General features: G+C 40.9%; 1 protein-coding gene across 1 annotated transcript in view; it reads left to right on the top strand.

Moving 5' to 3' along the window:
* Positions 1-25,789, top strand: part of nbas (NBAS subunit of NRZ tethering complex) — a 191,864-nt gene that overhangs the window by 110,840 nt on the left and 55,235 nt on the right. The window contains exons 41-45 of the mRNA XM_078399277.1: positions 1,229-1,458; positions 4,728-4,838; positions 10,904-11,154; positions 15,723-16,057; positions 24,123-24,341. Coding sequence (XP_078255403.1) covers positions 1,229-1,458; positions 4,728-4,838; positions 10,904-11,154; positions 15,723-16,057; positions 24,123-24,341 — 1,146 coding nt within the window. The remainder of the gene's footprint in view (positions 1-1,228; positions 1,459-4,727; positions 4,839-10,903; positions 11,155-15,722; positions 16,058-24,122; positions 24,342-25,789) is intronic.

The following is a 25,789-nucleotide window of genomic DNA, read 5'->3' as shown; positions in this document are numbered from 1 at the left end:
GTTTAGCGATGTTGTAATTTAATGCATTCCTATGAGATCCCTTCTTATTCTTATAAACTCAGGCGAATATAAATCTAATCGTCTCAACTCTTGTGTCAGTACTGTGTTCCAGGAATCAGTCTGGTGAACCTTTTATTTCTCTCACTCATAGCAGGAATGTCTTTCTTCAGATTAGGTGACCAAAATTGTAAATACTCAAAGCATGATCTCACCGTGTCCTAGTAAGATTGCAGCAAAACCTCCATGCTCTGTGCTTAATCTGTCACAAAACCAAGATACCATTTAATTCAACTTCACCTGCACTGACATTTTGTAACTGATGCACAGAGGCTCTGGTCTCTTGCACATTGCCTCCGCAACTCCCATTTTCCTCATCTATTATCATTCTGTTAATAATCTCCCTAATTGTTCTTGCCACAAAGGGGATAACCTCTCATTTATCCACTTGAAACTGCATCTTCATGCATTTCCCCGCTCCCTCAATCACACTGAACTTCTTTGCATCTTCTCAGAGCTCACACTGATACCAGGCTACATGACTATATTGCAAACTTGACTATATTGCATGTAATCTACTATGCCATGCATTTTAATTTTGCATGCCGATCTCTTCAGTGGAACCTTATCAAAAGTCTTCTGAAAGTCTAAATATTTAGCATCCATCGCATCTATTCAGTTAAGAACTTACTCAAAAACTCCCGAGGATACCCTCTGTGTTGGAGGCAAATTTCAGCAGGTTGTCGAAGACTGTGCCCAGGTACTTGTATTCCTCAACAATCTCCACAGTCTTCCCGTGGATAGTGGTGATGACTGCCACAGCCAGTTCCTCCTGCCTGTGTCATCAGCGTACTTGACCAAATGACAGTTTGGCTGGGTGGACCTGCAGTCATCAGTGCAGGCCATCATTTTTGTGAATCAGTGCATCATTTTTGCTCAGCATTTACCATTGAGGTTGATAAATTTTAAACATTAAAAAATAGGGTACTTCTGCTGGATATAAGCCAGGCTACAATGATTTTGAAGAGATTGGTTATTGTCGAAAGTGCATGTTATTTTAATATAGGCCACCACAATAGTAATCATACATGCAGACATTTTCCCTATAATATATTACATAATTTATGATTCTATTAGTCACTACTTTTTAAGTAAATAGTTGAAAGAATGTCATGTTAGTGGGGGTGATAATTATTTATAAACCTATATCAATGCATCTGAAATTTTGCAGGCTGATCCCAAAGAGGTGATCAAAATGGTCACGGAGCATGTGACTGAAAATGCAGACAACAGTTGGTCAGAAGAATTGCAGACATTGATTCAATATCTTAACTATTACAATGAATTATTGACTGATTTCACACAAGCTCAAACACTTCAAGGCCTTGGCAAAGGTGTGGATGTGCAGCGATTTGCAACAGATAGCCAATATAAAAGGGAGACTATTCTTGGCTTAGCGGAGTAAGTATTGGATTGTGATGCTAAATTATTCTTTTTGACTAAGTTGTGCAATTAGGTTGGTAAACATAAACAACGTTAAACTATATTTTCCTAACTATAACAGCCATTGAGAACTTAAACTATGGTCTATTTCCTCAAAAAAAAAGCTTGTTAAAGATAAGAAATGAAAAAAAACATAAACTTCTGTAGCTTTAACACTTTCAACAGGGACAATATCTTTGACATACCTTTTAGGCAAACCAAATCAGCTAATTTGAAGTTGGTGCCATCAGTATCAGTGAAATTTTGTATTGAGAATTAATATTTTTGTATGTACCATTCATCTTTGTGGATGAAGTTCTTGATTTAATCGGGTTGTATATATTACTATAATTGCTAATCCAGCATGTTGGAGTCAACAAGCAAAATGACATCACAAACATCAGGAGATGTCTTAAACTGCTCTGAGGATTTTTGGTGAGATACGCTACAATTAACTGGGAATGGAAAATCGTTAACGTATAGAATAGCCTCCCAAAGACTGATATTTTCTGGAACAAATATCTTCACAAAATTAAATCACAGATAGTAGGTGACCTTTTTTCTTCAGAAAATATTTCCATCCCGCCCTCCCGCTTTAGCACATTTATTACAATTGTCTATTGTCTTGCAGATCATCACCTTTTTAAAAAAAACTAAATTCTTCAACTGAAATGATCATTTCCTCTTGCAACAACTGAAGTTACTTTGCATGCTGTTTGCAAAGCAGAGACACTGGGACTACATTGGTCAGTTGTTTGTTCAGCAACTGTTCTGTTGCCAGAGTTAGGTGGTTATGGGTTCTGGTTCGCTTCCCAACGCATGTTTTTATTTCATGCACTGCGGGCATCAGTGACATCTATTGACTTTCCCAAATCGGATTTGGGAATCATTTACAAGATTAATCCAGGAAATGAGTAGGTTAATTTGTCAGCACTGGGCCTTGACTCGCTGGAGTTTGGAAGAATGAGGGCGGTCCTTATTGAAACATGCAGAATAGTGAAAGGCTTGGATAGAGTGGATATGGAGAGGATATTTCCATGAGTGGGAGAGTCTAGGACTAGAGGTCATAGCGTCAGAATTAAAGGATGTTCTTTTGGGTAGGAGATGAGGAGAAATTTATTTAGTCAGAGGATGGTAAATCTGTGGAAGTCTTTGCCACAGAGGCTGTGGATGCCAAGTCAGTGGATATTTTTAAGGCAGAGATAGATAGATTCTTGATTAATACAGGTGTCAGAGGTTATGGGGAGAAGGCAGGAGAATGGGATTAGGAGGGAGAGATAGATCAGCCACGATTGAATGGTGGAGTAGACTTGATGGGCCGAATGGCCTAATTCTACTATCCCTTATGACCTTATGGATTTGGATTCAATTATGATGAGGTGTTCTGTCATCTGTTTATTTGATGAGATCCCCCAAGAATAACAAGCCACACTTTCCTGTTGTGCTTAAATTCTCAGCACCTCTCTTCCATCGTTCTCTAGCACTGCCTTAAATTCTTCGAGTTTTTTCTTTCCCATGCAAGACGTTAAGGCTGATATTTCTCAGCAAAAAAACATTGCATTGCTCTTCCAGAAGAAAAAAACATCATGCCAGTTGTAGATTATTTTAATTTTTTTTAAATCCTGCTTTTCGGTGTTTCTCATTAACCTTTCCTTCATTCTTCCTCATTCTGCAACTGGTTTTTATTCTAAACCACTTCCTTCTCTTTACTTTTCTCTGTTTCTTATCCCATTAATTTCAATTGTTAAGGAGATGACTCGTTCATTGAGGTCACAAATATTCCATTAATCTTGTCAGTTTGCACACTCAGTAATTTATATGCAAAGCTTTTTTAAGTTGAAATGTGGTAGAGAACATTTAACGACTGAAGCACAGTTTGCCACTGAAAATAATGTTTTCTTTCTTATAATGAAGACCCTTGTAACTCTCATTGATGTTTTAACTGTCTTGTCTTTCTAGAACTCTCCATATATCCCACAGCCCTCTGTGGGGAACTTACCCCTCAGTCCCCTTTAAATTTTTGCCCTCTCTTTTTAAACCTATACTCTCTAATTTTAGACTCCACTACCCTGGGAAAGAGACTACAGCAATCCATCTACACTCATATTTTTATATATCTCGTATAAAGTCACTCTTTAGCCTCTTTCGTTCCAGGGAAGAGACTCCCTGCCTATTTAAGCTCTCCTTATAACTTATGTGTTCCAAATGCGCAATTTCAAATGTCATGTACATCTGTAATATGACATTGTTACTCTTGTACTCATTGCCTCATCTGATGGTCAAGAGTGCCATATGCAAGCTTTGTAATGTTGATCAAGTTTAGTTGGAAACGCACCCTTTGGCCCACTGAGTACACACGAATCAGCGATCACCCCATGCACCAGCACTATCCTACACACTAGGGACAATTTACAGTTTTTACTAAAGCTAATTAACCTACAAATGTGTACGTCTTTAGAGTGTGAGGGGGGGAACCAGAGCACCTGGAGAAAACCCATGCAGTCACAGGGAGAATGTACAAACTTCGTACAGACAGCACCCGTAGTCAGGATCGAACCCAGATCTCAGGTGCTGTAAGGCAGCAACTCTACCACTGTGCCACCTCTTGGTGAGGTTCAGAACATCACTGATCTCTTTCCTAAATTCTCTAACTACTTTGACATTCTCCATGCTAAAGACAGACAAGAATTATTCATTTAAGACCTTGTCCTTCTCCTATGGCTCTACCACGGATCCTTAGAGGAACCTAGTCTTTCCCTGGTTTCCTCTGATAGAATTTCTCAACATTCTCTTTTATCTTTGAAAGGAAGGAAAGGGGGTTATCCCTAGAGCCAAGATCAATATTTACTGCTTCATGACATTAACAAAACAAATTATCTGATCACCATTGCAGTTTGCTATCTTAAATTGGTGACTACACATCAGTAACACTTCATTCGCTGCAAAGTGCTTTGAGAGTTTATTTTATGTTTTCCAATCTAAAAGTTAGGATGGTGTATTCTGAAATGTCACTAATTTTACAAATATTCCATTGGGACTTTGGCAAGATACTCATGGATGTGTCCCGAGGAAACCTATGGAAATACCAATTTTGGCCATTATTGGTTTGCAAATAGTTTAACGGTTCAGATTCAAAAATTAGAAATCACATTTTTGTTTCAAAGGGATTGATTTATTGCATGAATTTGTTAGTGGGATGATGTCTGATTACTTATTTTTCTATATCTCTATAATTTGTTCTTTCACAGAACCTTGGAGGAAAATGTGTACAAAATTTCCCTATCGTTGGCTCAGCGTTACAATATCCCACTCTGGGAACTTTACATGACACATTTGGAATTCCTTTTCACTGATAGTGGGTAAGGAGCTCTAAAAATGTATTTATGCTAATGTCTCATTTATTTCACAAGCTTTTTGCATACTTAATGGCTGGGATTTTGCAGTCAGCAGCAAACACTGCCCACTTGTTGCTGATTTCCAAAATAAATTCAGGCTTGTCTTTTACAATCCTTCACTTACCCAGTGAGAACTTCCATGCAACATTAGGGGAACCCCATTGTGGCAAGATCATTTGCAATGCAATATCCTTCTGTACCATTATGACATCAAATAGGCTGATCAAACAACGGCTAACCGGTGAAAGAAGGAAAAAAAAACAGGCTGAGCCATGCCCCTGGATGCAGTCCTGTTCAATACAATCTAACCTTACAGAGCAACTTATCATGCAGAACCTTATCAAATGTGAAGGGCTTTCTGTATTAATGCCTAACGAGGGAATCAAAGGTAATTTCCTTCAATTCATTGCCTCGAAGAAATGACTTCTCAATCCGCACAGGATTCTTGTGGTGCAGCATAAAGGTATTTTTTCCAGATCTTTCCAATACTTCCACCATTCTGTGTATCCATGCTGAACGATGCTAAGTTCAGTGCTAGAGTAAAGTCAGCTGTCCAGCAATGAACCACTGAATTCCACACGTGTACATTTGTGGAAACGCAAAACTCTTCCTGTTTGCCAATATTTCCCCGCATAACCCAGGCTAACTTATGTTACAGTAACATTTCAAAATTATGTTTTCTACAATTATGGAATCTTAAACAACGTGGGATATTAAAAGTTGGAGAATAAATTGGTAAGAATCTTAAGGCTAAGAAACTCAGCCTTAACTATTTTCTGCTGAAACGTCTTTGCTGCAACATACCTAATATCTAGAACTACAGTGTAAAGAAAAATGTCCTTTAATCAAAACCACTTTAATCTAATAGAGACAAAATCTATATCACATATCTAGATTCTAATGATATTCTGTCACAGCAAAGTCATTTTTCATTAAATATGGATGTTATCGAAGGTGAGAAATTCCAATTGATTTGCTTTTATTGGAAATGTAAATATATTTAGAGTTGTGCAGTTAAGAAAAATGAGTTTACAGTTGTACATCACTGCTCATTGAAAAAGATTGCAGTGACTGAAAAAGTTCTTCAACACATTGATGGGAATAACGAACACTAGCTCCTGGTCTCTCTATGATCAAGCTTTAGCCAGCATCACAGTAAGCATGTTGTGAATGGCAAGAAACTGTGGACAGAATTCTCACTCCAGTCTGCCCAAGTTGAGACCGAGTCAAGTTAAATGTTTATTTGTGGACCTCTATAAATTAATTATAATACAAACATTTTACTGTCCTGTTTCACATATGAATCAAAGCCACTTAAAGAAAGCACCAGAAGAGCTTGGGTTCAGGGAAGGTGGGAAAAGAAAGAATTTCCTTGAAGGGTGCACACCAGTTCTATATGATTTTAAATTAGTTTTAGGATTAATTAGGTTTAGATCTAACTAATAGTTTGGTTTAGCAAGTTATAAAAAAGATTCCACCATGTGAGTTTACTAAATTGAAGAAAGACCTGAATTAGCACCATGAAAAAAGGCATAAACTACAATTAAAACACAAAGTCCTCGAGGATAAGCGCTCAACTAAGAAAACCAAGCCCAAAGCCAAAGTAGTATCAAAGTATCTAACTAAATATAACAACTTACAATAAATAACTCCGTATGCAAAAAACAGCTACCTACATATTAACTAGGTCTTTAAAAAAACTAATCCCGTAGATGCAAGTATATCATTGGGGTTATCAAGTGGACACCTCCAAATAAAAGAATCTGCACCCAATTAGCTCACTCTAACACATGCTAAACACCTGCATCCTATCTTCCACTTATCCTAGCCCATCATTAAATGTGTAACACCACAAATATCACCCTTGCAAAAGACTGGGATACACTTACACAGAAATTACACAGAATTACAAAGAAACACACATACTGCATGTCATATGTTTCTTTTCTGTCCTCAACTGACATTATTTCTTCTCCACCAAATTGCTCTGCTACCTCTGACATCTGCTTTTCAGCCTGAGGCGAACTGTCCACAAATTCCTAGTGCTCCAAATAGCGACCTGGTCGATCACGCTATGAAACCTCCACGACCAATCTCTACCGGACGTACTCTTGCTCTCCATCCTCACTGCTCAACTTCTGTTGCCAACTCTACATATCCAAGCCTTTTCCTATCATAAGCCTCATCTACTAGGGTCTCCCAAGGCACCGTCAGTTCTATAAAATATACTATCCGCTGACTAGAAACATAGAAAAATAGGTGCAGGTGTAGGCCATTCGGCCCTTCGAGCCAGCACCGCCATTCAATATGATCATGGCTGATCAACTAAAATCTGTACCCCATTCCTGCTTTTTCCCCATATCCCTTGATTCCTTTAGCCCTGAGCTAAATCTAACTCTCTTGAAAACATCCAGTGAAATTGCCTCCTCTGCCTTCTGTGGCAGAGAATTCCACAGATTCACAACTCTCTGGGTGAAGAAGTTTTTCCTCGTCTCAGGCCTAAATGGCCTACCCCTTATTCTTAAACTGTGACCCCTGGTTCTGGATTCCCCCAGCATCAGGAACATTTTTCCTGCACTAACTGACCATAACACTTTCTCAGGCCACAAACTAGTACTAATTATTTCCTGCAGAACAACAAGCTTTCCTCCCAAATCTACCCGCATCTCCCAATCATTGGCTCCCCAATACTGGCCTGATCCATGTCTGTCTGCAAACTTCTTTCCTCTACCTTTCTCTTGCTCACAGATAAAATGAATCGGTACACTCTCAGTCCTGATGCCTACTGAATTCACTTGTGCTCTCCTCCTCGCAATTGCTGCAGCTATGCACTTCAAGACCTATTTATGCCGCCAAGTATACCGACCCTGAGAAAGACTAGTTCCACATCCTGACAAAATATGCCTCAACATTGCCACCTCTGAGCACAAGGGACACGCCGGCTCCCACATACCCATTGTTTGAGGTTCTGCGGTGATGGCAGCACATCATAAATAGCCCTTGTAAGAAAACGTACATGACCTGCCCCCATGCACTGCAGGTCCCTCCAGCTAAATCTTTTTTTTTACACTTTCCCAGTTCACCCACTGTCCCTGCTTAACCTGAGCTACTGCCCATTATACATCTCACTGCGTCCTCCTGACGACATACCTGCTCGACATACCTGCTCTTCTTCTCTGTTGGACCTGCCTTACTCCACGCTGGTTTCCCTGTGCTGAGCCCTAAGCCTCCTTTCCCTTGCCGCACCCTACCAACAATGTCCGTTTGTCTCAGAGTTGTTTGTGCTTCTTCTACTGCCTGCTTTGAGTTCCACTTCCTCCCTCTAGTTATACTTGACACCAGATTACTAACTAAAGTATCCTTACTCCCTGATAATTGCAACACTAACCTCACCTTGCCTCCAGTTGTGAGGCAAACAGATCACCATTGTTTATTGCTGAGCTGCATGATATATTGAAGTCTTTTTCTTGCTCTGCTCATCAGTTCTAGATATCAAGTGCCTTATTTTTTCTTTTGTGTCGTGGATACATTGGACAATTGCAGTCTCTTCAGTTCTGTAACTGCAAATAATTCTTTATAAACAAATAACATTTGATGTATTTAATGTTTTTACATCCTTTGTTCCTAGGGGAAATTTAATTTGAAGCAATTGATTCTTATGACCCTTTTTAGGGACATTTTTAACTCTCTTACGTTAGGTTTATCACACAGGATACGGTTAGTTTGTCTGACTGATATTAGAGTCATAAAGCTGTAGATGATGGAGCAGGTCTTTCAGCCCAACTCTCCCATGTCAACCCAGTTGCTTAGCTGACCCGGTCCCACTTGGCTGTGCTCGGTCCATATCTCTCCAAACCTTTCCTTACCATGTTTCTATCTAAGTGTCTTTGAAATTTCATAATTGTACCCATCTCCATGTTTCCTCTGGCATCTCACTCCATCTATGCAGCGGTCTCTCTGTAAAAGTTGCATGAGAACGCCCTTTTAAATATTTCCCCTCTGACCTTTACCCTCTAGGTTTTGACATACCAGCCCTGGGGAAAAGACTGTGCTTGTTCACTTTATGTGTCCCTTATTATTTTATCACCCCTCAGCCTGCTACAGTCCAGGAAAAAAAAGAACTAGCCTCTCCTTGTAGTTTAAATATCCAGTAATAACTTTGTAATTTCACCCTTTGCAGTTTAATGGCATCCTTTGCAGGGTGTTCAGAACTGTACAAATTATTCCACAATACACTTTACCCATGTCTTGTAATATCTTTTGCAAAATAGATCCAAATTTCATGCTCAGAAAGATCTGGGTGGGGCATGTACTCGCAGTTATCCATTAATTGCTTTCAAGTTCAGCAAGTAACTGATAGATCTTTCATTTCTTCGCCTTGTGATACCAAATCAGTGCACTACAAGCACGGGAAACTTTTAATGCAGAACATCATGCAAAATGTGTATTTCCTGAGAAAACTGAGGCTGAATTGTTGGGCATCTTACATGTCCCTTAAGATATTTTGACCACATAAATGGCCTATTCAGCTAGTATCAAAAAGCAAAAAAAAAAGGAAAAGAATTACACTTGCAATGCAAATCTGTCATGTGTACCTAATGCATGGAAAGTGGGATTAAGTTAAAGCCCATTTTTGCCAGTCTGAGCACAATGAGCTATATGCCACTTTCTGTGCCACAAAATTATGAGGCAATAAGCAATAAAAACCCAGATGCTGTTGTAATATAATATGGCCATCATACTTCCAGGATCCAGAAACATATTTTGCCTTGTATTGATAAGATAAATTTGGGGAATTCTTCTTCCCCAAGTCTTGCTGTAACCAGGCCTTGTTTATATCAGGTAAACTGCGAAGAGGATGTTAGGAGGTTGCAGGGTGACCTGGACAGGTTGAGTGAGTGGGCAGATGCAGTATAATGTAGATAAATGTGAGGTTATCCACTTTGGTGGCCAAAACAAGGAGGCAGATTATTATCTCAATGGGGTCAGGTTAGGAAAAAGGGGAAGTGCAGCGAGACCTGGGTGTCCTTGTACACCAGTCACTGAAAGTTGGCGTGCAGGTACAGCAGGCAATGAAGAAAGCTAATGGCATGTTGAATTTCATAACGAGGATTTCAGTATAGGAGTAAAGAAGGTCTTCTGCAGTTGTATATGGCCATGGTAATACCACATCTGGAGTATTGTGTACAGTTTTGGTCTCCTAATTTGAGGAAGGACATCCTTGTAATTGAGGCAGTGCAGCGTAGGTTCACGAGATTGATCCCTGGGATGGCGGGACTGTCATATGAGGAAAGATTGAAAAGACTAGGCTTATATTCACTGGAGTTTAGAAGGATGAGAGGGGATCTTATAGAGACATATAAAATTATAAAATGATTGGACAAGCTAGATGCAGGAAAAATGTTCCCAATGTTGGGGGAGTCCAGAACCAGGGGCCACAGTCTTAGAATTGGGGGGGGGGGGGGGGGGGGGGGGGGAGGGTGCTGCACCAATGCAAGAGTGGTTTGGGCCCAATAGTCCACTTGTTTGTTCTATATCTCTCTATATTACCATCTATATCTCTTGTTTCCCTTTCCCTGACTCTCAGTCTGAAGAAGGGTCTTGCCCCAAAACATCACCTATTCATTTTCTCCAGATTTGCTGCCTGACCCGCTGAATTATTTCAGCTTTTTGTGTCCATCTACCATTATCAAGGAACCAGTTTATCAGATGAAGCTAAATGATTTATTGTATAATAGATCATCCTCTGAATGGCACGCTGCATGCAGCAGATGGTCATAAAAATAGGCAACAAAAATATGAGAGGAATTAACAGTAATTTCCATAAAAATATCAGCATAAAAATGTGATTCCTAATTGGAGCCGCTGTAGTGGTAGGCTGCACTTGTGACGTTGTTTAAGTAGCTCTTGGGTAGTGGTAGGACACTTACTGATGTCTCTTCCTTGTTTATTTTACACTTTCCGTTGCAAAATTTAACCACTGAATCCTACATGGAATTCCTCACCTTTTAGTTTTTTTTAAATTTCAGGCTTTCAACTGCAGAAATTCAAAGTCGAGTCCAAACTCTTAACCTTTTCAATGTATTGAAAAGCAACCCAGAAGGATTTCATGAGCACATGACAAAATATGTTTATCCAGGGGTTGATGGTGTGGACCACAACCGATTGCTTTACTATTTTACTCTAATGGACAGCTGTGGCTGTGCCGAATTTGTGAAACAATCCATCAAACCAGACACTCATATGAAGTTGCTGAAAAAACTCAAGGTCATTACTCCAGGTAGGAGTACTGGGCTCTTCAAAGCTCTATTTATTTATTTGCTTTAATCAGAGGTTGTGACAGACAAGATGTCTGTATTATTGGGTGGCTCAAGCTTGATCTTGTGGGAAATGTTTGATGTGAACATTGAGGCAATGTCTGTTTCTTTCCAAAATTATAATCATCGTAGGGTAGAAGAACCAACATGGACATTGGAGCAAGAATAACTTTACAAATCAACAGGTTTAATTTTTTTTTAATAAAAAGGAACAGCAGATGCTGGTTTATACCAAAGACGGACATAATATGCTGGAGGAACTCAGCGGGTCAGGCAGCATCTCTGGAGAAAATGGATAGGTCTCATTTCCGGTCGGGACCCTTCTCCAGACTGATTGTAGTGGGGGTGGGGGTGGGGGGGACGACTGGAAGCGAGGAAATAAAACGGGACAAATCTGGGCCCGCAACATTAGTGGTGGGATTACGTTGGAGGTGATGGAAATGTCAGGATGATGTGTTGGATGCTGAGGCTGGTGAGGTGAAAGGTGAGGACTAGGGGAACTCCTTGTTACGTCTGGGGTGAGAGTGAGTGAGTGAGTGAGAGCAGAACTCCAGGACACCGAAGATATGCAGGTGAGCGATCCCAATATAATCTCACCTCTAATCACATCTTCCCATCTGCACCCCTTTCCGCCTTCCACAGAGACCACCCTCTCTGTAATTCCTTGGTTGACTCATCCCTTCCCACCCAAACCACCACCTCCTCAGGTACTTTCTCCTGCAACTGCAGGAGATGTAACACCTATCCTTATACCTACTCCTTTGACTCCATCCAAGAACCCCAACAGTCCTTCCAGGCGAGACAGAGGTCCACATGCACCTCCCATAACGTCATCTTCTGTATCCGGTGTTCCCAATGTGGGCTCCTGTGCATTGGCAAGACAAAACTTAGTCTTGGCGACCATTTAGCTAAACACCTAAACTCGATCTGCCAAAGTCTACTGGATCTGCTGGTTGATAACCATTTTAACTCCCCTACCTATTCCTATACGAACCTTTCTATCCTGGCTCGTCTCCATTGCCAGTTTGAGGCTAGGTGCAAATTAGAGGAACAACATCTTATATTCCACTTAGGTAGCTTACAACCCAATGGTATCAATGTTGAATCCTCTAACTGACTAGCCAACAATCGGCCTATCAGGGAATCTCCTTGCCCAAAGCCATCTGTTGCCAGTCCAGCTTTTGACTTTTTTTTTTCTTGCTTCCAGTTCTCCTCTTCTCCCCCCCCCCCCCCCCCCCCCCCCCCCCGCTACAATCAGTCTGAAGAAGGGTCCTGACCCAAAATATCACCAGCCATTTTCTCCAGAAATGCTGCCTGACTCACTGTTACTTGAGTTACTCCAGCATTTTGTGTCTATATTTAGACAATAGACAATAGGTGCAGGAGTAGGCCATTCGGCCCTTCGAGCACTTCAATTTGATTCAAATTATTATCGTTACTTTGTATTTCAATTTCAGCATGTTGTAACCAAGTAGAAAATAAATGAACTTCATTACATTCAATTTATTTCAGAGTATTATCACAGATTTTACTTTTTTCCCTTTTTTATCTAGCTTTCTTACCATTTCTACCTCTCCTTGTACACTCTTTTTTTTAGCAATGCAACCCCTTAAGTTATTATTGAGAAGATGAGAGACTGCATTTTAGAATAATTTACTTTTAAACTATTTGGTGTTATTAATAGATTAAAATTATGTGCCACTACAAAAATAACCATTTATGGGAGAGACAATTCTGTAATGTTTTGCCAGAGAGTCAGAGCTCTCAGTCCTGCCCTTTGTCAGCCATGTTTCTGCTACGGCTGTAATATCCCAATCCCGCCAAGCCAATGTGCACCCTGTGTTTGTCTGCAGTTCCTGTTAAGCCTCAAGTGAAATAAATACAGTTTAAACCACTGGTCTTTCCTCTCTTTACCATGGAAATGTCTGTCCTGTTTGCAAATCTTGTTCACTTTGACAGCAGTATTTATCCCCAACTTCGCTTCTGCCTCTTTCCTGCTCTGGAGTTGGTACTCTGGGTACTCCCACCATTCCACATCAACGGTATCCTAAAGGGTGTACGTTTTCAAGGGGAATGATCACATGAATTACTGTACTCTCTGCCTAATCACCTTACTTTTGGCCTGCATTTTAGTTTGACCATCTCACTATAACTCCTATCTATGATACTGTCAGTCTCCTGGACTAGCCTGAGGTTGTCCAGCTGCAGCTCCAGTTACTCAAGCCTCCAGTGAGGAGCTGCAACTGGATGCACTTCCCACAGGTGTAGTCTTCAGGGACTCCAGAAGTTTCTCTTACTTCCCACGTCATGCAAGAGGAACATAACGCTGCCTTAACAGCCATTACAACTGCACTCCAAAGAAGAAAGTTATGAAAAATGACTTTACCTTACCTTGCCTTCACCCTCCGCTTAGCCTCCTCTCCAAAACCTCTTGATTCAAAGCCTCAACACTAACCCTCACAGCGCTTCACCTAAACACATAGCCTCTGCAAAAACACCCACTCCACTATACCTTCACCTATTGCCTGCTGTTCCACACAATGAGCCAATCAAACAGTGGCCTTTCATAGTAGGGAAGAAGGGTCCTAATCCAAAACGTCAGTTATCCATGTTCTCCAGGGATGCTGCCCGACCGACCCACTGTGTTACTCCAGCAATGTGGTCTTTTAAACCTTCCTCCAGCTGTGCTGCATTGCTCCGCCTCCTAGCTGGAAACACTCAAACTAAGTGGATTATAGCTTGTCTTAAACCTATGTTAGTCATGTTATGAATTCTGATTATTTAATAAAATCTAATTGTCAGAATAATTATGTAATAGTAATTAATTTCAAACTTGAGCCTAATGACTCTGGTAAATTGCACCATTATAATGGCACATCTATCTTTTTAGAACCTTTCAATAAACCAAAAGCAAGTGAAAATTATGGGACAAATGATAGGCTTTTAATGATGCTCTTCTACACTTTCCTGGCATCTTAGTTTAACCTTTATATTTTAAATGGAAGTTAATTGTCAACTGAATTCCCATTAAAATGCCAATTTTCCTCAGTTTAGGTCAATTTCTATTTCTTTAAGTGGTTGCCATGGTGGTGAGTCAGCAGTGAATGATTTGTGGCGAAACTGTCAGGTTTAAAGTCCCAGTTAAGAATTTATTGTTAACATCTAGGATCTTTTGAGTATCCAAATTTTGCTCTAGGATTTCCAGTTTTGATAAAGCTGGCCAAATGCCTAGAGCCATTCAGTTTATGAAATTGTTTTCACACATTAAATGAAAAATGTGCTTCTCACATTGTCGAACATCATTTAAATCATTAACACAACGAACATTTTGCCTTCCACTTGAAATAAATATGAATGGGGGTTGATACTGGGCCCACTGCTGGCAATTTATATAAATTATATGGGGTTGGGATTTGGAAGTACAATTTTATAACTTAAATATCATGTCAAATTGAACAAGTGTGGATATTAGTGAAGAGAATGTCAATTGCAAGAATGGATGTGCAAAATGTTTAATATAGGTAAAATTGAGATGCAATAGTTTGTATATAAAGAGAAAGGTTCTTGTAAAGGAAGATTATACAGCAAATGAAGAAAGGGGACGCAGGATGTACATTTGGAAATTGTTAAACAGTAAAGATTAAGAAAGCCAATGAAAGGGAACAATGTTACAGGAAAACATTAGATCACATTTAATAGAGTACTGCACATCACACAACTCTGGTCTTCATTTCACATTAAAAGCCAAACAGCCATTAGAAAGTGGAAGAATAACAATATGAGGTTTTAGTCATCAAGAAAGACTGGGTCCAGCTCTGGAAGACTGACCTAATAGAGATGCTGAAATCTGCGCTCTACATCCCTCCATTTGCATTGTAAGGGAACCTAAATTACAACTTCTCTACTTGACTTCTCAACTCCCCTCACTCACTTTAATCACGTCCCCTCTGAACGCACAGCCCTCTGCTCACTTTGCAACAATCCCAACAATTGGAAGTCTGAAGAAGTGTCCCGAACTGAAAAATCACCAGTCCGTTTTCTCCGAAGATGCTGTCTCCCCTGCTGAGTTACTCCAGCAGTTTATGTCTGTCTTTAATATGAACCAGCATCTGCAGTTCTTGCATTATAACCTTGCGGGGACTGTGCGGGTCGGTCGGGGACGAGCTGTCTGTCCGTGGGCGTGGGGAAGAGAGCGGAAGTTTTGTTGCCTCCATCACAGTGAGGGGGTGTTTGGAGTCACTGTGATGGATGTTTGTGTTGGGGTTATGTGTTTTGTGTTCTTTTTTTTGTGTGACTGCTGGTAACGTAATTTCGTTCGGTACCTCGGTACCGAATGACAAATAAAGTTCTGTATTCTGTATTCTGTAAAATACAAAATGGATTGCAATTTGGGTTAACATGCATGTTCACAGATTACTAAAAATATCTGTTACTTTCAAATAAGTCTAATTTTTGTTGTTAGGTTCAGGTAATATTCTAGATTTTTTAAATTCCTTTGTGTAATAACTTTGTTTTCTGTGTTCTTTGTTAGACCTTAGTTATAAGAAGCTGACAGATGGGAACATTGATCCTCTGGAATCATTAGAACCAGTTCTTACGAGCCACAATGTCTTATCAGTTTCCAAACTCGCATCCAAAATTCCTAGGAAAGATGCCACAATGCTTTCTCCAAATCTCATCTATGCAACATGGCTTCGTAAACTCTTTTGGATTGGAGATTTCCAGCTTATTAAAACACCACCAGAAACATCAACTGAATGGCTGCATGCATATAATACATGTGCAAAATACTTCAACAGGCTGTCCCCCACAAATATTATTGGATTCATAGATGACATTACCTTCTCTGCTAATGCTGTTAACAAGGTATGAGAAGTAAATTGTTTTTGGGTGGATGAGGGAAAATGGAGCCAAGTTTTCTTGGAACTAATATTATATTTGACAGTTTTGGCACAGTATGCCATTCAAACCATGGCTAAATCAATAGAGCTTCGCTCCTGTTCTGAACTATTCACGGTAGAATAGCAATCACATTTTGCCAAAAACAAATTTCCTATGATGTCGCAACTTTGCTGCTTCTTTGTGTCAACCTGCAACCATGTTAACAATTACCGTTATTCTTCTTTATTTGAATGTAACCGTGATATTAGTTGTTAGCACATTTCTTTTTTCAGATTTTTTGAAAATGTTTTAAATATTTAAGCATTTTATGGTGAGCAAATAAATATTAGAGCACAAGGTAAAAACTGAAATATCAAATGTTATGTTATTTTAAAAAACGTACAATCCTAAACTAATTCTTCTGAGGGAATTTGACACCCTCAATCCAAAATGATAAAATAAGTTTTCGGGCAGGGAGGTTGAAACAGTGGCATTGAGTCGTACAACACGGGAAACAGGCCCATCAATCCAAGTTGTTCATGCCTGCTCAGTTTTATGTCTGCATTAGTCCCATTTACCTGTGTTTTCCCCATAACTCACTAAACCTTTCCTCTCCAGGTACCTGGCTAAATGTTGCCATTGACCCTCCTCTACTACTTCCTCTGACAATGCATTCTATGTACACACCATGCTCTACACGACCAGGTCTTCAGGCGTGTAGTCTCTTTTAAATCTTATCTGACTCACCTTAAGCCCCCTCTGCTTTTGGGGAAAAGACTGTGACCATTCACCTTATCTATTTCTCTCATGTTTTTGTACACTTCAATAAGCCAATGGAATGTTGGCCTTCGTAACAAGAGGAGTTGAGTATAGGAGCAAAGAGGTCCTTCTACAGTTGTACCGGGCCCTGGTGAGACCGCACCTGGAGTACTGTGTGCAGTTTTGGTCTCCAAATTTGAGGAAGGATATTCTTGCTATGGAGGGCGTGCAGCGTAGGTTCACTAGGTTAATTCCCGGAATGGCGGGACTGTCGTATGTTGAAAGGCTGGAGCGATTGGGCTTGTATACACTGGAATTTAGAAGGATGAGGGGGGATCTTATTGAAACATATAAGATAATTAGGGGATTGGACACATTAGAGGCAGATAACATGTTCCCAATGTTGGGGGAGTCCAGAACAAGGGGCACAGTTTAAGAATAAGGGGTAGGCCATTTAGAACGGAGATGAGGAAGAACTTTTTCAGTCAGAGGGTGGTGAAGGTGTGGAATTCTCTGCCTCAGAAGGCAGTGGAGGCCAGTTCGTTGGATGCTTTCAAGAGAGAGCTGGATAGAGCTCTTAAGGATAGCGGAGTGAGGGGGTATGGGGAGAAGGCAGGAACGGGGTACTGATTGAGAGTGATCAGCCATGATCGCATTGAATGGCGGTGCTGGCTCGAAGGGCTGAATGGCCTACTCCTGCACCTATTGTCTATTGTCTAATATTCAACATATCAGCAATGCGTTCAATCTGAAGCTGTTGCATCTAATCACATCAAACCTTTCATTTACAAAAATGTATAATTGACCACCTCGCCCACACTGTAAAACAGGTGGCATGTCCCATTAGAACATGGCCACATCGCACAACATCCCATAGGCTACATAATATTTGCCTCGCATTGCAAAGAGGCTTAATCTCAGTTTAATTGCTCCGATGTGGCTACATTGAGTTCCATTTGTTCTCTCTATCACTCTTCTCAACCTTCTTGCTATCTATACTGGAACATAGAACAGTACATCACCAGAACAGCCCCTTCTTAAAAACAGTCCAGAACCAGGGGCCACAGTTTAAGAATAAGGGGTAGGCCATTTAGAATGGAGATGAGGAAAAACTTTTTCAGTCAGAGAGTTGTGAATCTGTGGAATTCTCTGCCTCAGAAGGCAGTGGAGGCCAATTCTCTGAATGCATTCGAGAGAGCTAGATAGAGCTCTTAAGGATAGCGGAGTCAGGAGGTATGGGGAGAAGGCAGGAACAGGGTACTGATTGAGAATGATCAGCCATAATCACATTGAATGGTGGTGCTGGCTCGAGGGGCCGAATGGCCTCCTCCTGCACCTATTGTCTATTGTCTATTGTCATGGCTCTCAAAGAGCCCTCACCAGCACTGGAATCCAGAGGCACAATGGCAGCAAACTGATCCTAGCTCAGACCTGCCAATGTATCTCTGGCCTCCAGTGCTGCTGAGGGCTCTGTGAATGCTGCGGCACTTCCATGATCTGACCTTTAGAAAGCTAGATGAGTTTGAGTTTAGTTTATTGGCAAGTGTGCCGAGGTACAGTGAAAAGCTTTTGTTACATGCTAACTGGATGATGCCATCAAGGGGGGGGGAGGGGGTTGGTGGGAAGGGCATTGGCTCTTTCGGGCACAAATTGGGTATACTTGGCATCGTTCGGCATGGATATTCTTTTCCTGTGCTGTTCTATGTATTCTTTCAGGCTGATGGTGTGCATAATCCCTCCAGGAGATGGCTGATTCAGTGAACCTCTGACTTCGGTGTGTGTACTCCTTGCTGCCATCCAAGCTCAGACCGCTGCTGCCATGGCACCAGATTCTGCTCTTGGCTCGGCTCTGAGAGTGTTGTGTCCTCCAGCAATTTGCCCTGCAGCAGATGCTTGGCTAGCTCAGGCATGTTCCTGTGAGAGGGGTAGTGGCTCTGGATAATACAAAACAGCTGTCGTCTCACAGATGACAAGATCTGAAGCTCCAGCATTCCAAGAGTGCCCTTGCAGTTGCCTGACAGCCAGCCAGTGCAGACTGCTGTCCCTTGCGTTGAGATTACAGAAGTCTGAAGCATGGGCATTTGGTGCAGAGCTGCCTGTGGTTGACCTTAACAGCAATCAAAATCCTCCATCGCTCTTTGTGAACAACCATTCACCAGGGGAAACACAGAAATAGTGACTGAAGAAGGGTCTCGACCCGAAGCATCACCTATTCCTTTTCTCCTGAGATGCTGCCCGATCCGCTGAGTTACTCCTGCTTTTTGTGTTTATTTTCGGTGTAAACCAACATCTGCAGTTCCTTCTTACACATAGAAATAGCAGAGCAGGCTTATGAAGTATAGGCAGAATGGGGATATGTGTCATTTATTTCCTTGATTAAATGCATAGGGAGTGTTTGGTGTGCTGATTTGCTAGATTGCATCCCATGAATTGTGCAGATGACGACATGAAGATGATCATTTAACAGAGGGTGTGTAGGAAAATAACTGCAGATGCTGGTTTAAATCAAAGGTAGACACGAAATGCTGGAGTAACTCAGCGGGTCAGGCAGCATCTCTGGAGAGAAGGAATGAGTGACGTTTCGGGTTGAGACCCTTCTTCAGTCTGATGTCAGGGGAGGGGGCGGGACAAAGATAGGATGTAGTGGGAGACAGGCGGACAGTGGGAGAACTGGGAAGGGGAGGGGAAAGAGAGGGACAGAGGAACTATCTGAAGTTAGAGAAGTCAAAGTTCATACCGCTGGGGTGTAAACTGCCCAAGCGAAATATGAGATGCTGTTCCTCCAATTTGCGCTGGGCCTCACTATGGCAATGTAGGAGGCCCATGACAGAAAGGTCAGACTGGGAGTGGGAGGGGGAGTTGAAGTGCTGAGCCACTGGGAGATCAGGTTGGTTAAGGCGGACTGTGCATGGGTGTTGAGCGAAACGATCGCCGAGCCTGCGTATGGTCTCGCCGATGTAGAGAAGAGAGGATTGATTGTTTACAAATTGTATTACCTTGATTATGTGGGGTGCATGTGGGTGATGCATGTCACAAAGGGCAACGTTGATCCCTATTTCCAATTCAGGCCTATGAGGAGCTACCTGACCTACCTGGCCTACAGTGTAATGTTTGCATTAGGGGAACTCTGACGTTGCCTCCACTAAAGGGAAGCGACAAAATGAGTGAGCACACGAGGAAGGAGCAGTAAATATCCAAGCGAAGATGATGTGTTGTCTGGAATCCACCTTGCACCTGTTGTGATGCCCAGGCATCACCGACCTGTCATTCCAGCTCCAGAATTCTCCTTCTGATCGGCAAAAAACCTACAGGAGTTGTTGCTGTCAGGTTGGAAAAGGACACATAATCCAGGCATGGTATCAATTTTGAAAATCTGCGTGTTAGAATGGTTATTGGGGTGACCCTGGAATTGCTTGCTGTATGCTGTAGAACACAGTAGCTGTACTTAAGTGTCGACAAGAAAGGTTTATTTAATCTCTTTGCAGCTGCAAATAACTCTCACAACTTTGGCGTGTGCTTTTCAGGTGGTGAACAGCTGTGCTAGGTCGAGTGTGATATCATGCATTGTGCTACGCACAGACTCTGACGTGCTCCTGCAACTCCAGTAATTAACTACCAGATTTATATCATTTTTGGTCTATGGTAATCTCACAACATATTGTTACCCAGATGGTAATGGCATGAAAAAGCACTGTGATTTTGGTAATGGTAATGCCAAAGCTACCAGTTAACCCTGCTGCATTTTGGCCTAGGCCTGTCTGCCAGTTTCCTGAACTGATATAATGGGACACTCCTGAATCTCAGAGTTAAAATGCACCCACTGATAGTGTCCTCAAAGGGAAGCTCTAGTTGTTATTGCCTAAGACCTTTCTCCACCTGCAGTTCATCCTTTAGGATAAGCTAATGAAGAATGGATTCAAATTCAAAGAAAAGGCATGTAATATTGCAAAGATTGCTACTAAGTCAGAGGACTGGGAATTTTTAAAAAATCATTCAGAGAATAACTCAAAAAACAGGGTAAGCAAATAGTTAGTTAAGAGTCTCTGAAGTTATGTAAAAAGAGGGTAACTAAAGTAAAAGGTAAGACAATGAAGCATAGTCAACTTGGTTTTATGAAAGGGAAGTCATGTTTGCTCATGTTCTTTAATGTAGTAACCAGTAGGGTGGATAAATGAGAATCAGTAGACCGCATCAGTTATGCATTTGGATAACCAGAAGATATTTGATACAGTACCACGTAAAAGGTTGCTGCACAAAATAAGAGTGCATGAAGTTGGTATGAAAATGACCCATGAATCTTGACTCCCATTTCTCCTCTGACTGTGAGAAAACTGAGTCAGGATGTGTGGGTCATTTTCAGATTGACAATAAATAATCTGTGGGGATGTCAAAGTGATCAGTACTGGGATCTCGACTATTTATCATCTGTATTATTGATGTATGTGAGCTCATGAACAGGACCTCTCATTACACCCATTGGGACTTAATGATTTTTGGTACCCTCAACCCCCACCCATCTTTCTCTCCCCCATGGATCTAACTGTACTTATATGTCATTTTACTGCAGGTTTTTAAATCTTGACAGCTTTGGTCTGCACTCTATTAGAGACATTACCTCAATTCTCTCCACCCTCCCGCTTGATCTTAAAACAAATTTATCATCTCCTTTTCCCAATTCTGATGAAGAGTCCTTGTTCTAAAACTTCAACTCTGATTTTTCAATCCCAACTCAAAATGTCTGAGCTACAGAGAGATTTGAGGAGTATAAGGAAACGTGGGAAAGGGGTGTTGTGCTTGAAATTGGTCTAACTGATCTAACTGAGTGTCAGAGCAGGCTTGAGCAGTCAACTGGCCTTGTCGTATTCCCACTTGATTAATAGATTTTGGTGGATGCAGAATAGGACAACTAAACTGAAACTGTCTCTGCAAAATGTTGCAGTGTTTCCTGAGCAGTCCAGGCAGCTAAATCTCATCTTCAGAAAGCTTTGACACTTTACATTAAAGGTTCCAGCACCTGTAGCTGTAATTACTTTCACCCAAGCTTGTGCTATGAGCTGGGGATTGAGGGATTAATATTTGTCTCCCGATATGGCAGGCTCAGTGGATATGCACAGAATTAAAACATTGGATGGCATTGATAACAACAATTATTTTTTGCTCGTATTTGCACACAAGCTGAGCTAAGCAGTTCATGGAGAGCTCTGTCTCTTCGTCACATCTTGCTCCCTAAGAATTCAGGTAATGTGTAATCTGGGCACATTTGCAGCCCAAACCTTTTGCTGCTTTCCACTTGAAGAGAAGATTACTTCCTCTTCCCTTCGGTTAAGGAACATTTATGTTATCTCATATGCAGCCGTGTGCTGCCAAAGGCAATATATTGCACATATATGTTGCCACCATCTAGAATTATCCAGAGACTAAGAAGTTCAGGATAACATTGACTTCTTCCTCCAAGCATAGAAAAGAAGCAGAAGCATATGATAAATCTCAAAGATCACCTGCCTTGGAATCTTTAACTTACGAATGCATGGCTGCTTCAGAAGATTATTGAGGTGTTCCTGACCTCTCCAAGAAAGACCTTAGCTCCAGCCTCCCTCCTTCTGTGCCTTATTTTGCTGGAGGTGGCTACGAATTTGCCAAAGGAAATTTTTGACTTGGGTTTCAGCACAAGTGCCAAAGATGACTAGTATCTGTTAAAATCCCTTAACACTTTGTTCCAACTGCTGGTTAGAAATCACACTGAAGATAGACACAAAAAACTGAAGTAACTCAGCAGGACAGGCAGCATCTCTGGAGCGAAGGAATGGGTGGCATTTTAGGTCGAGACCCTTCTTCAGACTGGTTAGGGATAAGGGAAACGAGAGATATAGACGATGTAGAGAGATAAAGAACAATGAATGACATATATGCAAAAAAGTAACGATGATAAAGGAAACAGGCCAGTGATATGAATATTGTGATATGACCAGTGATATGAATATTACCGTTTGTTGGGTGAAAACAAGAAACAGGTGCAACTAAGGTGAAGGAGGGATAAAGAGAGGGAATGCCGGAGTTACTTGAAGTTAGAGAAATCAATATTCATATCACTGGGCTGTAAGCTGCCCAAGCGAAATACGAGATGATGTTCCTCCAGTTTGCGTTTAGCCTCACTCTGACAATGCAGGAAACCTAGGACAGAAAGGTCTGTGTGGGAATGGGAAGGAGAATTAGAGTGTTTAGCAACTCCAAGTAATTGATAATCCCATTAGGTAGTGCAGGGTGTAGGGCTATATATTTTGACGTGAGTGGACCTCACTTAGAGCTAACTGTGTGTACATGAATCAGTTTCATGGAGAAGTGGCAGTGGGACGGAGCAAGAGAACTGACTTCACCCTGTGTGTTCTGTGCTTCATGCAAGTCTGTTTTGTACACAATAGCACACAATGGGGAAGGGAAATAGATGGGTGAACGCAGTCTTTTACCAAGGGTAGAGGACATAGGTTTATTGTGAGAGGGGAACGATTTACCAGGAACCTGAGGGGAAACATTTCCACACAGACGGTGGTGGATATATGGAACAAGCTGCCAGAGGGGGGGAGTTGAGGCAGGTACGATAACAACATTTAAAAGGCGATAGGAAAGGTTTAGAGGGATATGGACCAAGCACTGGCAGGTGGGACTCGGTAGATGGAGAAACTTGGTCAGAATGGGCAAGTTGGACCGAAGGGGCTATTTTCGTGATGATGCCTTTCTATGACTCAAACTGAAAGCCACATTTTAACCTATTAATTTCTTTCGATCATGATCATCTTCCAAAGTAAACCACACAATTCAACTTCTAATGTGGGAATCTTTCAAGATTCTAGTTTTCTGAATCTGTGCCATTTAATAAAATCATGGTATATTCTGATGCTTTAGAGATATATCTCTAATGTTATTTCTAAATAATATTATTAATTATTAATAGCTTGATAAATTTTACATTAAATTAATTCCAACAAGAAACTTAAGCTGTATATTGTATTTATAAATGCATTTTGTGCACACCCCCTCCCCTTCTGTTTTTATTGTGAAATCTAAATATAAAACAAAAAACCCCAAATGAGTTTGGAATAAACTGTTCACACACAAGAATAATTTGTAGTTGGAACTGGATTAATGCACACCTTTTATGAACACTGAGAAAGGCATGTTGTATACACCATTTTCCTATCAGCATCTTTTACATGGAAGAAATCCCCTTGCACATCTGGTATTTTTGATACTCAATGCTCCTTTAATACTAAGTTTGTCTGATTTATCTTTTTAGCTGAATGTTGAAGCTAGGTTGGAGATTACTAAAAGAGCGATGAAAGCAATCAAGCAGATCAGTGAGAAGCAGCAGAAGGAGGCTTTGGAAGGCAGCATCCCACCTACATTTAATTCCCAAGACAGCAATGAAGAGGCTTTCACTCATCTGCAGCAATCACTGGCTCATCTCAAAACGCTCAACCACAGCTTTGTACACTCCCTGAAGGCCAGCAACCAGGTATAGCTAATCTTGTCCTTTTCAACCAACTGTCCTTTTCAACATTCTGTTAAAGGGCTGGATGGTTTGGAGTTTGCAAAATGTGTACAGGATAGTTTTTTGCAGCAATATGTAGAGGTACCTACCAGAGAAGGGGCAGTGTTGGAGCTCCTGTTAGGAAATGAGACGGGTCAGGTGACGGAGGTATGTGTTGAGGAGCACTTTGGGTCTAGTGATCACAATGCCATTAGTTTCAATATAATTATGGAGAAGGTCAAATCTGGACCAAGGGTTGAGATTTTGGATTGGAGAAAGGCTAATTTTGAGGAGATGAGAAAGGATTTAAAAGGAGTGAAATGGAACTTTTTGTTTTATGAAAAGGATATAATAGAGAAATGGAGGATATTTAAAGGTGAAATTTTGAGAGTACAGAGTCTTTATGTCCCTGTTCGGTGGAAAGGAAAGAATAATAATTTGAAAGAGCCGTGGTTTTCCAGGGAAATTGGACACTTGGTTCGGAAAAAGAGGGAGATATACAATAAATATAAGCGCCAGGGAGTAAATGAGGTTCTTGAGGAATATAAAGAATGTAAAAGGAATCTTAAGAAGGAAATTAGAAAAGCAAAAAAAAGATATGAGGCTGCTTTGGCAAGTAATGTAAAAGTAAACCCCAAGGGGTTCTACAGATATGTCAATAGCAAAAGGATAGCGAGGGATAAAATTGGTCCATTAGAGAGTCAGAGTGGACAGCTATGTGCTGAGCCGGAAGAAATGGGGGAGATATTAAACAATTTCTTTTCTTCGGTATTCACCGAGGAGAAGGATATTGAATTATGTGAGGTAAGCGAAACAAGTAGAGTAGTGATGGAAATTATGAGGATTAAAGAAGAGGAGGTACGGACACTTTTGAAAAATATAAAAGTGGATAAGTCTCCAGGTCCTGATAGGATATTCCCTAGGACATTGAGGGAAGTTAGTGCAGAAATAGCAGGTGCTATGACGGAAATATTTCAAACGTCATTAGAAACGGGGATGGTGCCGGAAGATTGGCGCATTGCGCATGTTGTGCCTTTGTTTAAAAAAGGTTCTAAAAGTAAACCTAGCAATTATAGACCTGTTAGTTTGACGTCTGTGGTGGGAAAATTAATGGAAAAGATACTTAGGGACAATATATATAATTATTTGGATAAACAAGGCCTGATTAGAAACAGTCAACATGGATTTGTGCCTGGAAGGTCATGTTTGACTAATCTTCTTGAATTTTTTGAAGAGGTTACCAGGGAAATTGATAAGGGTAAGGCTGTGGATGTTGTCTATGTGGACTTCAGTAAGGCATTTGACAAGGTTCCACATGGAAGGTTGATTAAGAAGGTTAAATCGTTGGGTATTAATAGTGAGGTTGCAAGATGGATTCAACAATGGCTGAATGGGAGATACCAGAGGGTAATGGTTGACAATTGTATGTCAGG

The sequence above is a fragment of the Rhinoraja longicauda genome, chromosome 5 (genome assembly GCF_053455715.1).
Source record: "Rhinoraja longicauda isolate Sanriku21f chromosome 5, sRhiLon1.1, whole genome shotgun sequence".
Lineage (NCBI taxonomy): Eukaryota > Metazoa > Chordata > Chondrichthyes > Rajiformes > Arhynchobatidae > Rhinoraja > Rhinoraja longicauda.
Note: the sequence above shows the minus strand (reverse complement) of the source record. Positions and strands in the feature narration are given on the sequence as shown.